The following is a 13175-nucleotide window of genomic DNA, read 5'->3' as shown; positions in this document are numbered from 1 at the left end:
GTCCACTAGACGTTTCTACCTGGAAGTCCTGGTAGCACCTCAAAGCCAACTCATCATCTCTCCTCCATCCCCATCCAGCCCCAGGTTGGTGGTGTGCCCATCTGTTTAGTCACCCAGGCCACACTCTTGACCGAGGCTTTATCTCTCCCTAACCCCTTCTGCTCCCCAGTTGCCACTGCGGCCAGTCATTCCTCCTGCTTTAATTTCTCTGAAATTCATCTCTCACATTGTCCACTCTTGCTTGCTGTTCAGGTTTTTCTCATCTCTCTCCTGGACTATTGTCCCTCTTCTCCTAGCCTCTACCCCTTCTTCTGTTCTCTTACCCTTCCAGCCCATCCTCCACTAGGCTACCAGAAGGATCTCTCCTAAACTGCAGATCTCATTTGTTGCTCCCTTGGTTGAAACCTGTTGGTGAGTCCCCTTTGTCCTGTTCCTCTACTCCACAGTTTGACTAAGGAGGCCTCACCTTATTTTTCTAGATCTTTCTCCTTCCAGCCTCATACGTACTGCGAGTGTGTTTGTGGTTCACTGTACCAGCACTCCTATTTCCCTGCAGTTCCCAAGGTGTCACCTCTTTCTGGAATGCCCTTCTCTTCCTGGTTTATCTGAGAAACACCTTTTCAGTGTATCCCTAAAACAAACAGGCAAATGACAAACACTTCAATTCAGAGAGAGTACCTCAGCTTCTGAGCCTTGACTGTTTACAGTCTTTCCAAGAGGGGTTAGGTTTCCCCTTTTTGTATTCCCCAGGCACCTTGGGCACGTATCTGTTGTCAGACTCAGCACAGTGTATAAACATTTGTGCACGTCTACCTCCTTAAAATCGGCACTCCTTCAAAGCAGAGATCTTTGTCTTGTTCACTTGTTTGTCTGTGGCATCCGGCTTGTTGCCTGGGACCTGGTAGTTCAGTAACTGTGGAATGAATTACTAGCGTGTTGTTGGAGATGTGGACTGAGGCTTGGGAGAAGGATCGGAGTCAACGGATGAAGACGTTCATGAAAGCTGAAGAGCAGACAATGCTAGCACCCTGGTGTGTGTGGCATCAGATCATTTACAATGTGTTTTCACAAACGTCCGATCTCATTTCGCTCCTCGCCAAAGCACTGTGAGACAGGCAAGGCAGGCATTAATACTCGCATTTGAGGAATGAAAAACTGAGGCTCAGAGTAACGAAATGACTCGAAAGGTCCCGAACATAAGTGCCAGAAATTACTCCTCCCCCAGCCACGTCTCATGCTGCTTCCCCTGAACTGGGGCAGGTATGGGAGGGTCTGGGAGATGGGAGATAAGTGCCAGAATAAACCTATTTATCAAAGGAGTGCCCCGGAGAAGAAGATAAAGAGAGCCCCAAGGAATTGCTGTGTTGTGGAGGATAAGTTTTTAGGAGGGGAGGGCATCACTGATGAGATAGTTTTGCAAGTAAATGAAGGAAAATGGAAAAGGATGGAAGGGTTTGACCACCAGGAAGTGCAAGAGAATGTCCTGCAGTGAAACCAGCTTGCTGAGTTGCCAAGTTCTTAAAAGGAACATGTGGGCACCGAGGGAGAGGGAGGCTCACATGTGTGCCACCCTTTCTAGAAGCTTGGTGGTGAAAGTGAAACCGAGAGGCTGGCATTTTGAGAAATGTCATACCAGCAAATACTCCAAGAACTCCATGGTACAGTATTTTCATTTCATAGACTGGAAATCACGCTGGGGAAATAATGCTGGATGACTGAGTATATCAATATTAGGATATTTCAGACTCACTTTAACGTTGGCCGGTTCCAGTCAGGGTGGGGTGCCATAGGGCAGGGTGTTTAATCAAGCCTTAAGACAGAGCCAAAGTGGTGTTTCAGTATAGGTAACTGTAACAGTGGAGGCCCACCTTTAGAGGCCAGATGTGTGTGTACTAGAGTGTGGAAACCCCCTCCTTCTATTCATTGAGAGTATTCATGTACCTACAAGTTCATCTCGTGCCCGTGACTTGTTATTTGTTGTTCAGAAGTGATCTGATCAACAGGAAGATTTCCCCGCTTTGTTGTTAGAGGCCGTTTTCTGTGTTGACGGTACAAACCTCTGTGTGTCGTCCACATCTCCGGGGGAGGCAGACTCTGGGGGAGAGCAGGGCCCTGGGCAGCTCTTTCGCCCTGTTGATGAGGTGTCCTTTGTGCGCCAGGTAAAGCGGTACCAGTGCACATTCGAGGGCTGTCCCCGCACCTACAGCACAGCGGGCAACCTGCGCACCCACCAGAAGACTCACCGGGGAGAGTACACCTTTGTCTGTAATCAGGAGGGCTGCGGCAAGGCCTTCCTCACCTCCTACAGCCTCAGGATCCACGTGCGAGTGCACACGAAGGAGAAGCCATTTGAGTGCGACGTACAGGGCTGTGAGAAGGCGTTCAACACTCTGTACAGGTCAGCCTCCTCTCCACCCTTTGACCCTGACTTTGTGATGGCAGAGCCCTCTCCTTGTCCTGCACAGATAGGCACTTCCAGGGCTTGAAAGAGCATGGCTGGGCTCCCCTGTCTAAAATTCGCTGGGGGATCTTTTTACTTAAAGATCGGCATATATTCGGTTGGTGAAACAGGATAGTACGTTTGTGTTTAGATTTGTATTTCCTGGAGTGGCATACTGGTATGGGGAGTTTAATACTGGGCCTAATATGTCCCCTTGGCTCAGGATCTTGGTACTAAGGCTTCTGTCACCTTCTTTCCTTCCTCACTTTGAAGCTAACTTTTTTCTACCACTCATTGGCCAGTTCTCTTTCACACTGTTTGTGTCAGGAGACTTGTATTAGTCTTCAACCTTGGGTCTAAAATAACAGACGTAGCAATAGCTAACACTTGTGAAGCATTCGTTGTGCTCAGCACTGTTCTGTGTGCTAATCCTCACAGCAGTTGTAAGTAAGTGGAAGCATAGAGAGGTTTTAGAACTGGTTCAAGGCCCCCCATCTAGTAGGAAGTAGGACCAGGATTTGAGTCCCAGGCAGTCTGGTGGCAGAGGCACACTCCTACCACTCTGCTGTGGACTTCTCTGAATTTCTCTCCGAGCAAAAAATTTTGGATCCCGAATTCTTCTGCACTGGATCCAGAAGCACATTGAGCTGACATGGGTCAGAGGCTCTGTAGCATATGATGCCAATGACAACGGGAAGTGTTCTCCGGCATATCTTGCAGGCTGAAAGCACATCAGCGGCTTCACACAGGGAAAACGTTTAACTGTGAATCTGAAGGCTGCAGCAAGTACTTCACCACACTCAGCGATCTGAGGAAGCACATTCGAACCCATACAGGAGAAAAGCCATTTCGGTAAGTCTTACTGTTTTCTGTTTGTCACTGACCGTGTTTCAGCTGGGTGTCTCGATGTCCCCTCACATTTTTCAAAGCAGAAGGAAAACTCCCCACGCTAGTTCTTTGGGGGTGTTGGCTCTCCCCGGCATGGCTATGACCAGCTGCATGCCGGAGGGGGAGCAGTGGCTTCTAAGAGCATCCTTACTCCAGACTCGGACAATGGCCTTTCTGCCTCCTGCTTTTCCTTTGTTTTCAAGAAGCATTTGGTGAAACTCGCTTACGTGGGAGGCACTTTTATCAGTGCTAGAGAAATACTGAGAGATCCACTCTTTTCTCTTGAGAACTTAGTCTGGTGGGAAAGAACCACAGGTAAGTGGAAAGCTTACAAGACTGAGGTGCTCAGAGGACTTTGAGCACAGGGGAAGGGATAGCTACCTAAAAATCGAGGTGGGGAGAGGAGGAGGAGATGAGGGGTAAGAGTGCTTAGGCTAGCGGGGCAGGTATTTTATTCTGTTACCTTAGTTGCTTTGTAATATGTGTGTGTATACACAAACATATAGGAGCATCCGTTTTTGTCTGTATATTTCTATCTCTATATATTTGTGCACATATGTGTATTTAATACATCCACGTGTAAATGTATAAGCTTGCAGGAAGGACTTGTATCATCTACTTTCTTCTCTGCTCATAGCACATAGCATGGTTCTACAAATAAATAAAAAGCTAGAGTATTTCTTTTAAAGATCATTTATTTATTTTGAGAGAGAGCATGCATGCAAACAGGGGAGGGGTAGAGAGAGAGAGAATCCCAGGCAGGCTCTGTGTTCAGAGCAGAGCCTGATGCGGGGCTTAATCTCATGACCGAGAGATCACCACCTGAGCGGATGTCAGGAGTCAGATGCTTAATCGACTGAGCCACCCAGGTGCCCCAAAGCAAGAGAATTTTTTATTTAGGTGGTAGGTAAGCTGTATACCCAATGTGGAGCTTGAGCTCATAACTCCGAGGTCAAGAGTTCCATGCTCTACCTACTAGGCGCCTGTAAAAGCAGAAGTATTTAGATTCTAGTTGGTTACTCACCAGGTTCTGTGAAGGTTGGGTTACTTCTTTCCCCCATAGTGGGGGACTCTGATTTCTATTCAATCACATGTATTTTTGTGATGATTAAAACTGTTAATTTTTCTTGAATATTAGATGGGACTTTAGGCACAATGATTATATATAACTAAAAAGTAAAATGCTCCAGAGAAACTTTCTTTTTAAGGAAATTAAATACTTTGGCTTACAAGAAAATGCATTCATTTATTCATATAAATAGTTATTGGGGTGCCTGGGTGGCTCAGTTGGTTAAGCATTTGACTCTTAGTTTCGGCTCAGGTCGTGGTCTCACAGTTCGTGAGATAGAGCCCTGCATGGGATTCCACTCTGATGGCGCGGAGCCTGCTTGGGATTCTCTCTCTGTCCCTCTCTCTCTCTGCTCTTCCCTGCTTGTGCACGCTCTCTCTCTCAAAATAAATAAACTTAAAAAAAAAAAAAAGTTACTGAGGCACCTGGGTGGCTCAGTCAGTTGAGTGTCTGACTTCAGCTCAGGTCACGATCTCACGGTCGGTGGGTTCAAGTCCTGCTTCGGGCTCTGTGCCGACACTTCCGAGCCTGGAGCCTGCTTCGGATTCTGTGTCTCCCTCTCTCTCTGCTCCTCTCCCGCTCACTCTCTGTCTCTGTCTCCTTCAAAAATAAATAAAGATTTAAAAAATTTTTTTAAAAAGTTATTATTGAATACCTGCTGTGTGCAAGAACTATGGCAGCTGTAAAGAACTACGTGGACCCCACCCTCAAAGAGTGTATAATCTAAGAGAACCGATAACAAATGGATACACATAGAGATAAAATAAGAATGGAAACAACAGATGCCATAAAAGAAGCACATAGATAAATGCCTCAGAAGTTCTCAGGAGGGGAAGATTACTTCTAGCTTTGGTTATCAAGAAAGTAGAAGAGAAAGAAGTGGATCTTGACACTGAAGATTATAAATTAGTCATTACGGCCACTACACCTTATATTATACAGTCAATGTAGTCGGGACTGATCTTGTCTTAGTGCTATATTGTAGGCTTCATGCCTGTATGAGAGCCTCTGTACGTGCTATCGATATTCCTGGTATTCCACTGGCAGTAGATTTTTCATATCGGCTCTGATCGTCAATAGAATTCTGTTCAGTAAGTCATCAAAAGGCTTTTAGTTTCAGAGCTCTCAACATGTGACTTGTAGGACAGGAAATGTTTATCCTGGGCCGTCAGTCCCCTCTGTTCCCAGATTTGTCACCTTTTCCAGTGATTTGTCTTCATTCCCATCTCAGAAACCAATTTCCTGTATCGGATCGCAGTGTTCTGAACGTTTGTTTTAGGTTGAGCTGTATTTATAAGAGATGTTGAAGATAGAGATCTGTTTACCCAATGACTGCTGTTTCTCTTTGCTTAAACAACGTACTTAGGTGTGATCATGATGGCTGTGGGAAAGCATTTGCAGCAAGCCACCACCTTAAAACCCACGTCCGCACACATACTGGTGAGTGTAGACTAATTTTTACTTTTTATTTGAATCTTCATCAGACCAGTAAATATCTGCGTTTCTGTCGAGACCTGTAGAGCTTTGTAGAAGAAGCAAGCCTAATCAGCGTAGCCTTTGCCTATAATGTTTGAGTTTCTTTCAGAGGTAAAGGACCTAAGATTGGACTCCAAAATCCAGCCTTAAGAAATGAAACCAGTACAGAGATTCTCAAAAAAAGAACCTGGGGGGGGGGGGGGGGGGGGGGTACTAATCTTCTCTTTAAGGTTGCCAGGAGAAGGCCATTTTTGCTGTACATTAAGTTTTAGGGCTGAGATGGTCAACATGTATTCTGTCCAACTCGTGGCGACTATGACCTGAACCCTCATGAGAATATTTACTTCCCTCTATTAGGGAAAAGTAGATGTCTCAAACCAGTGCAATGACTTTATGGTAATATTAACACTACTTGTCATTCTTGCAGGTGAAAGACCCTTTTTCTGCCCCAGTAATGGCTGTGAGAAAACATTCAGCACTCAATACAGTCTCAAAAGTCACATGAAAGGTCACGATAACAAAGGACACTCATACAATGCACTTCCAAATCACAATGGATCAGAGGTGCGCAGTGTTTTGTCTCTTGTTTCCATCTAGGCAACACGGAACAGCAGTGATTGTTTGTGTATCAAAATAAAAGGTCAAAATGTCTTCTTATGTATCTGTCAGTGAGAGGGAAGAAATCAGGGTCAAGATCTGTGTCTTGTGTTGGGATGGTGTCAGCCAGAGATTTCCCCAGGGTGCCCTGTGCCTCAGCTTTTGATTCAGCTCTGCCTCCTTCCCATCAGGTTTGGTCCAAGAGGTGTCTTAAAACCAGAGGTCTCATGGGGCGCCTGGGTGGCGCAGTCGGTTAAGCGTCCGACTTCAGCCAGGTCACGATCTCACGGTCCGTGAGTTCGAGCCCCGCGTCGGGCTCTGGGCTGATGGCTCAGAGCCTGGAGCCTGCTTCCGATTCTGTGTCTCCCTCTCTCTCTGCCCCTCCCCCGTTCATGCTCTGTCTCTCTCTGTCCCAAAAATGAATAAACGTTGAAAAAAAAAAAAAATTTAAAAAAAAAAAAAAAAACCAGAGGTCTCAGAATGGCTTCCAGAGGGTCAGCCGGATGCTCTAAAAGGGTGTTATTTTCTCATTCATGTCTGTGAAATGGCACGTCTCTACTTAAGTTGGAGACACAAGTTACGCTTTTGCTTCACACACCTATTTAATCTGTCATTGGAGAACCAGGCAGAGTCTGGATGGTTTTTTGCCCCTTTGAATCGTCCATGGGCCAGAAGGTTTGAAAGCCACTGACGGTGGGTGCTGAGCCACAGAACATGCCTCTGCAGAGTTTTAGACAGTCTGTCCATTCTTTGCCAGGCCTCCACCATATTTCCCTCTCCTCTGTAGCTCCATTGCAGAGAGGTGCCGGGAGAAATTTATCGTTTTTACTTCTAATGTGCTATTGGGCACTTACGATGTCTTTTAAACCTAGGAAGTGAGCGTTATTATTATCTTACTATTTCATAGATAAAGAAACTGAAGCACACTGACCCCCTTTTGAATAATGAGATTTTTTACTTAAAGTAGGTAATAAATTTTGATTTGGGGGAGAGACAGCATACTTTAATTCTGTGGTTTTCAATTTTTAAACAGCAAAGGATCCCTTCACATGGACTCTGCTCCTTTATTTTATTAGTAATAGTAACTAACATTTATTGAGTGTTTACCATGTGCCAAATACTGTGCCAAGTGTTTTTGTATGTTTTTATATTATCTCACAAGAGCTCTGTGACTATCCCTACATTACTGATCCCTACATTACTATCCCTACCTTACTGATAAAGAAACTTGAGGCAAGGAGAAATGAAATAATGAGATGGTAATTATAGGTTTATAATTATAGTCTGATTCCAGAGCCTGGTTCTTGACCCCTCTCTTGTAAGAGGCAAAATGACTGTATTGTGAGGGCTGCAGCCGCTGGAGCTCAGCTGCCTGAATTCAGATCCAAGCTCCGCTGCTGATCCATTAGGCAAATGGCATCTTTGTGCCTCAGTTTCTTCATCTGCGAAACCAGATAAAAATATTGAGATCTGAGAGTCTTTGTCTACTAAGCTGCATGCATTAAGTTGCGATCAGCATTTGTGTGATAATCCAGGGACGCTTTAATCCAGTGGACGGTGCTCAGGTCTCGTCTTCTCTGGATCACAGCTCACTCCCCAGTGAAGGGAAACTCCTCTCGTCTCAGGCTCTCAGTGCCATCTAGATTGCCTTTGGGTCCTAAATATAGATCTCCAGCCTGGATCTCTTCCTCAACTCTAGACTTGTACAGACAATTCTCACTTAGGATGGTTTGACTTTACATGTACAAAAAGCAGTATGCATTCAGTAGAAACCATACTTTGAATTTTGATTTGGATCTTTTCCTGGTCTTATTGTGGGCCATATCATCCTCTCTTGTCATGCTGGGCAGTGGAACCAAGCCACACCCCCCACACTCCCATCAGCCCCGTGATCACAAAGGTAAATAACTGATAACACTTATAGCTATTCCAGACCCATACAACTGGTCTGTGTTTTTCCCTGTCACTACAGTATTCAATCAATTACATGAGCTACTCAGCACTTTATTACGAAATCAGCTTTGTGGTAGATCATTTTGCCCACTGTAGGCTAATGTAAGTGTTCTGAGTGCATTTCAGGTAGGCTCGGCTAAGCTGTGATGTTTGGAAGTTTAGGTGTTCAATGCATTTTCGACTATCAGGACATAGCTGCACCGTTAGTTGAGGGAGATCTATCTATGCAGCCTCCCTCTTCAACCCAGATCTCCTCTGTCTTCTCAAATCTGGTATGTCCAAACCTGCTCCTCCTGCGGTTTTCCCCACCTTGGTAAATGGCACCTCTGGTTTTTTTAGTGGCAAGGACAAAAATCTTGGAGTCGTTCTTGAGACCTCTCCCCCCGCCCCCCCACCATACCCCATCTCTACCAGCAGAGTCTGTCAAGTCTACCATGAGAATATATGTAGAATCTGATCACTTCTGATGACTGCATTCAGGCCACTGTCATCTTTTGTCTGGATCACTGCAGTAACCGCTAAGCGGACTTCCTCACACCTTTCCTCCTCTCCCAACTCCCACTCTGCCCTGCCGCAGACTCGTCTACATATTTCACCCAGAGCAATCTTTCTAAACCATAAGGCAAATGATGTCTGTCCTCTGCTCATGAGCCTCCAGTAGCTTCTTGTATCACTTACAGCAAAAGTCAAAATCTTTACAGTGGCCCGCAGGGCCTTATACACTCCAGTCTGGTCCCTTCTCTGGCCTGATGTACTTCTCTTCCTCTCACTGTAGCCGTACTGTCCTCCTCGTGGTGCCTTGAACAAGGGAAGCCCGTTCCTGCCTCTGGGCCTTTGTACTTGCTATATGCTCTGCTTGGAACTCCATGGATATGTGTATGGCCCACACGCTCTTTCCTTCTCAAATGCCAGGATCTCCTCATGCCAGTTTATCTGAGAGGCCTCCCCTGATCTAATGAAACAGCAACTCCTACCCCAGCATTCTCTATTCCCTTTACCCTCCACAGCACTCAGCAGCATCTTCTATTCTATACATTTCTTTGCATTTTTTGTCACTCTCCACCCCCCTGCCCCAACTAGACTATAAGCTGAATGGTGACAGGTATCTTGTTTTGTTCATTATTGTATCCCTGGGCCTGGGACAGTGCCTAATGCATAATAGGTGCTCAGTGAATATTTGTCAAATGCTTGCATGAATGGGAACATCTCATCCATGAGGTAAGCAGGGTTACTGCTTAAGGTGTGTGAGTTGCAGCTGGCGTTCTAGGAATCCAGAGTTGAGAGTTAGCCTAGGCTGTCGTATTTGAAAAGTAAATCCTCAGTACGTACTGCTCTGAGTAAGAATCCCTGAGATACTGGGGATCCAGTGGTACAGTGGAAGCTGGACTTCCCATCAGAAAAACTGGGTTTGTGTTCTTCTAATTAGCTGTGTGATTTTGGACTGTTCACTGCCAGACTTAGCATTAATTTTCTCACATTTAAAACGGGAATATAAAATAAAACTTCACGAGTGTATATGAAGAGCAGATGAGGTCATGTGAAATTGCTTTGTAAATGATAAGATCAGTTCTACAAATAACTGATTTTGTATTATCACAGCTTTTGTTAACTCTGGAGCTTGAGTCATGAGATAATTCTTAAGCTCTTTATTAGCCATCTTTAAGAAATATAATAGGTTCTTCTAAGAATATCAGGATTTAAAAAACTGAAATAATTCACATAGCTCTTGCTTTGGATGGTTTATGCCTCTCCAGGTAACAAATCTAGACATTTGGGACCGTAGGGACATTAGAGTCAAGTGTTGTATTCCATGCTATGCTACTACAAATCCTGATTTTTTTTTGGCTTTTTACTCAATTAGAATATTTTCTCTTTCACAGGATACAAATCAGTCGCTTTGTCTGAGTGACTTGAGCCTTCTGTCCACAGATTCTGAACTTCGAGAAAATTCTACTACAGTAAGTGCACCTGTGATACGGGTGTGAGACATATAAGTTCAAGAATTGAGCACTCCCTTTGGTGGGAACATCGAAGGAGGCCAGTCTTTGAAGTCTTCAGATGTAGTTGTGTTCAATTACTGACCACTTCGGGCTCCTTTGTTTGGGGTTTTATTTCCTGATAGAGCCCCAATGGGAGGGGTTTGCTGTCTCTGATGTCTAATGCCTTTTGACCCACATCACTCCATTGATAACCTCTGGCCCCAGAAAATTTCTTCCTTTTATTCATTTAGCAAATAATTTATTGAGTGCCTATTCCATCAGGCAGTGTGCTGGTGCTGAGCTTGTAGTGGTAAGAGAGTGGGTGTGGTCTGTCCTTATGGAGCTTAAAATTAGTCTACTGGAAGGGGGAGCCGGAATTCCAGTTTCTAGACTTTCTCAAGCCCTGCCGGTCTGACCTGAGTCCGTCTTTTTCTCGCCTTGAGCTCACCGCATTGGGTTCCTGCAGGGGACTCTGTCTAGAAGCCCTCCTCTGAAAGACAACCCTGCCGTCTCTTGATCTGATTGCTCCAGTTCCCTCTGTTCGGCATTTCCCTGCCATTCCCATGGCTCCGTGATGTCCCTTGCAGGCCACTGCATTAAGCCTGAGCTGATGCTCCTTTGGGAGGGTCTGTGCTTTACTCTGTCACCAACACTGGTTGTTACGTGTGCATTGTTTGTTGTTTTCCTGTGGTAAATAAACATTGCTCACGTTAGATTTTCTAGGAGTATATGCATAATAAGAAGGAATCAATGTGATAGGAAGTATCTGAACAGAGACTGGAAGGCTCAGCAATGCCATGAAATGTGTGCTGTTTCTCACAGTATGGTCAGTGGAGTCATTTGCAGTGCTTGTGACAATGTAGTTTCTTGGGCCTCACCCCAGGCCTACTTCATCAGTTCCTCTGGGAATGGTATCTGACTCTGCATTTTTATATAAACACCCCAAGGCTTGGGTTCTCCTGGTAATGGTAGAGCTGCTCTTAACAGACTAAGCCTCCCGTAGAAAACAAATATATATATATATGCTGGGCAAATTATCAAAAACAACTATTTGAAGGCACCAAAGAGCATTCAAACAGGCAGAGGTAACGCTTGGAAGAAGGAGCCACTTGGACAGCAGCAAAGGCACTGAGTAGGTTTTCAAGTTTTACAGCTTATCAGCCTTGGGGCAAGACCCAGTTGACACCAAACAAGGGGGCTAAAACTCAGTAAACATTCAGTCTCACTGTCTTGAATAAGCAGAGGACAGAGTTCACAGCTCTCACAGCAGCACCTGGAAAGTGCCTGGGGACAACCTAGAAAGGAAAGAGTCAGAAAGTGGGAGCCCCACGTGCCATGTATAAACTCTGTTCGCATCTCTAGTTGACCCCTGAGCTGTACATGCGTGAGACAGACCCTAAGCAGCCCAGCGAAGGCTGGGCATACATAGATTGCAGCTGCTGTCGCCTGCAAGGAAGACAGCAGTTTGCAGTTAGAGCACAGCCAAATCAACAGAATATTCAAGAAAACAAACACACTCTTCCAGGAAGTGGAACAGAATCCAGAGTCTCTATAACATATCATTTGGATTGTCCAGGGTGATCCAAAATGGGTGAACATAAGAAGAAAAAGGAAAACATTACCCCTACTTAAGGGAGGAAGGTACTCTGTGGAGACCAATGCCAAAATGAGTCAGACGTTAGAATTAGTAGATAAAGATTTTTTTTTTTTAAGTTTATTAAGTGATCTCTACACCCGAGTGGGGCTTACGCTCACGACCCCAAGATCAGGAGCCTCATAGTCTACCAACTGAGCCAGCCAAGTGCCCCAGTGTACAAGAATTCTTAAGTAGCTCAAATATGGTGAAGGACGTAAAGGAATATGCTTGTAATAATTGAATAAAGAGGAAATCGCAGCAGAGAAATAGAAACTTACAGAATGTACCAAGTGGAAATTCTGGAACTGAAAATGTATCTGGAATAAAAAATTTACTGGTTGGGCTTAATAGCAAATTGGAAATGACAGAAGAAAGACTCAGTTAAATTGGAGATGGATCAATAGAAATTAACCAATCTGAAGAACGAAGAAAAGCATTAAATAAGTACTTCATATGATTTTTATGCGTATTCACATTTCAGGGCTGATACTCTAAATGCAATTTCTATACTGGATGGCCTCGATGCCCTCTGAGTTATGGAACCTACGATTTCTGGGTATAATCTCTCTTTAATCTCAGATTGTATTAAATGGTTTGGGAGTCCACTCCCTGGCCAGGGCCATGACAAATGACTAAAGAGCTTTCTGGAGCCCTGGGGTCATTGGGTGAGGTATTCTGGTGTGAGGGAACATACGTACTTGTAAAAAAAAAAAAAAGGCGGGGGGGTGGGGGGCAGCTTTTTCTACCACAGTTTACATCAGCAAGAGAGAGACTCTGTCCTTGGGGGGTCAAGTTATATATGGTGCCCTCACCACCCACCATTTATCCAGAATTAGAAATATTCTCATGTTTAGTCTTTCATTCTAAGGCCACAATTCCTTGAAGTAATAGAATTGATTTTGCTTTAAAAAAATTATGCACACTATTAATATCAAATATACATTTTAACGAAATCATCCTTTTATGGGTGTCTGGGCAGTCACATGCATATGTGCATCCTGGAAGTGAGCTGTGCTTTACTCAGATCTTTTGGTACAGGAGGGGTGAAGCCGCTAGGCAGTGGCCCTCAGGGCCTCCTGGCACCTGACCTTCAGGATCCATCCTGATCCCATACATCTCCCAGTGTCCTTTGTCTCT

The 13175-nt window shown here is 44.8% G+C and overlaps 1 protein-coding gene across 3 annotated transcripts in view; it reads left to right on the top strand.

Annotated features, from left to right (window-relative positions):
- Positions 1–13175, top strand: part of MTF1 (metal regulatory transcription factor 1) — a 45885-nt gene that overhangs the window by 17912 nt on the left and 14798 nt on the right. For all 3 annotated transcript variants that reach the window (XM_030324135.2, XM_030324137.1, XM_030324136.1), the window contains exons 3-7: positions 2160–2398; positions 3161–3292; positions 5764–5837; positions 6301–6437; positions 10304–10381. In XM_030324135.2, the coding sequence (XP_030179995.1) occupies positions 2160–2398; positions 3161–3292; positions 5764–5837; positions 6301–6437; positions 10304–10381 (660 nt within the window). The remainder of the gene's footprint in view (positions 1–2159; positions 2399–3160; positions 3293–5763; positions 5838–6300; positions 6438–10303; positions 10382–13175) is intronic.

The sequence above is a fragment of the Lynx canadensis genome, chromosome C1 (assembly GCF_007474595.2).
Source record: "Lynx canadensis isolate LIC74 chromosome C1, mLynCan4.pri.v2, whole genome shotgun sequence".
In the NCBI taxonomy this organism is placed as follows: domain Eukaryota; kingdom Metazoa; phylum Chordata; class Mammalia; order Carnivora; family Felidae; genus Lynx; species Lynx canadensis.
Note: the sequence above shows the minus strand (reverse complement) of the source record. Positions and strands in the feature narration are given on the sequence as shown.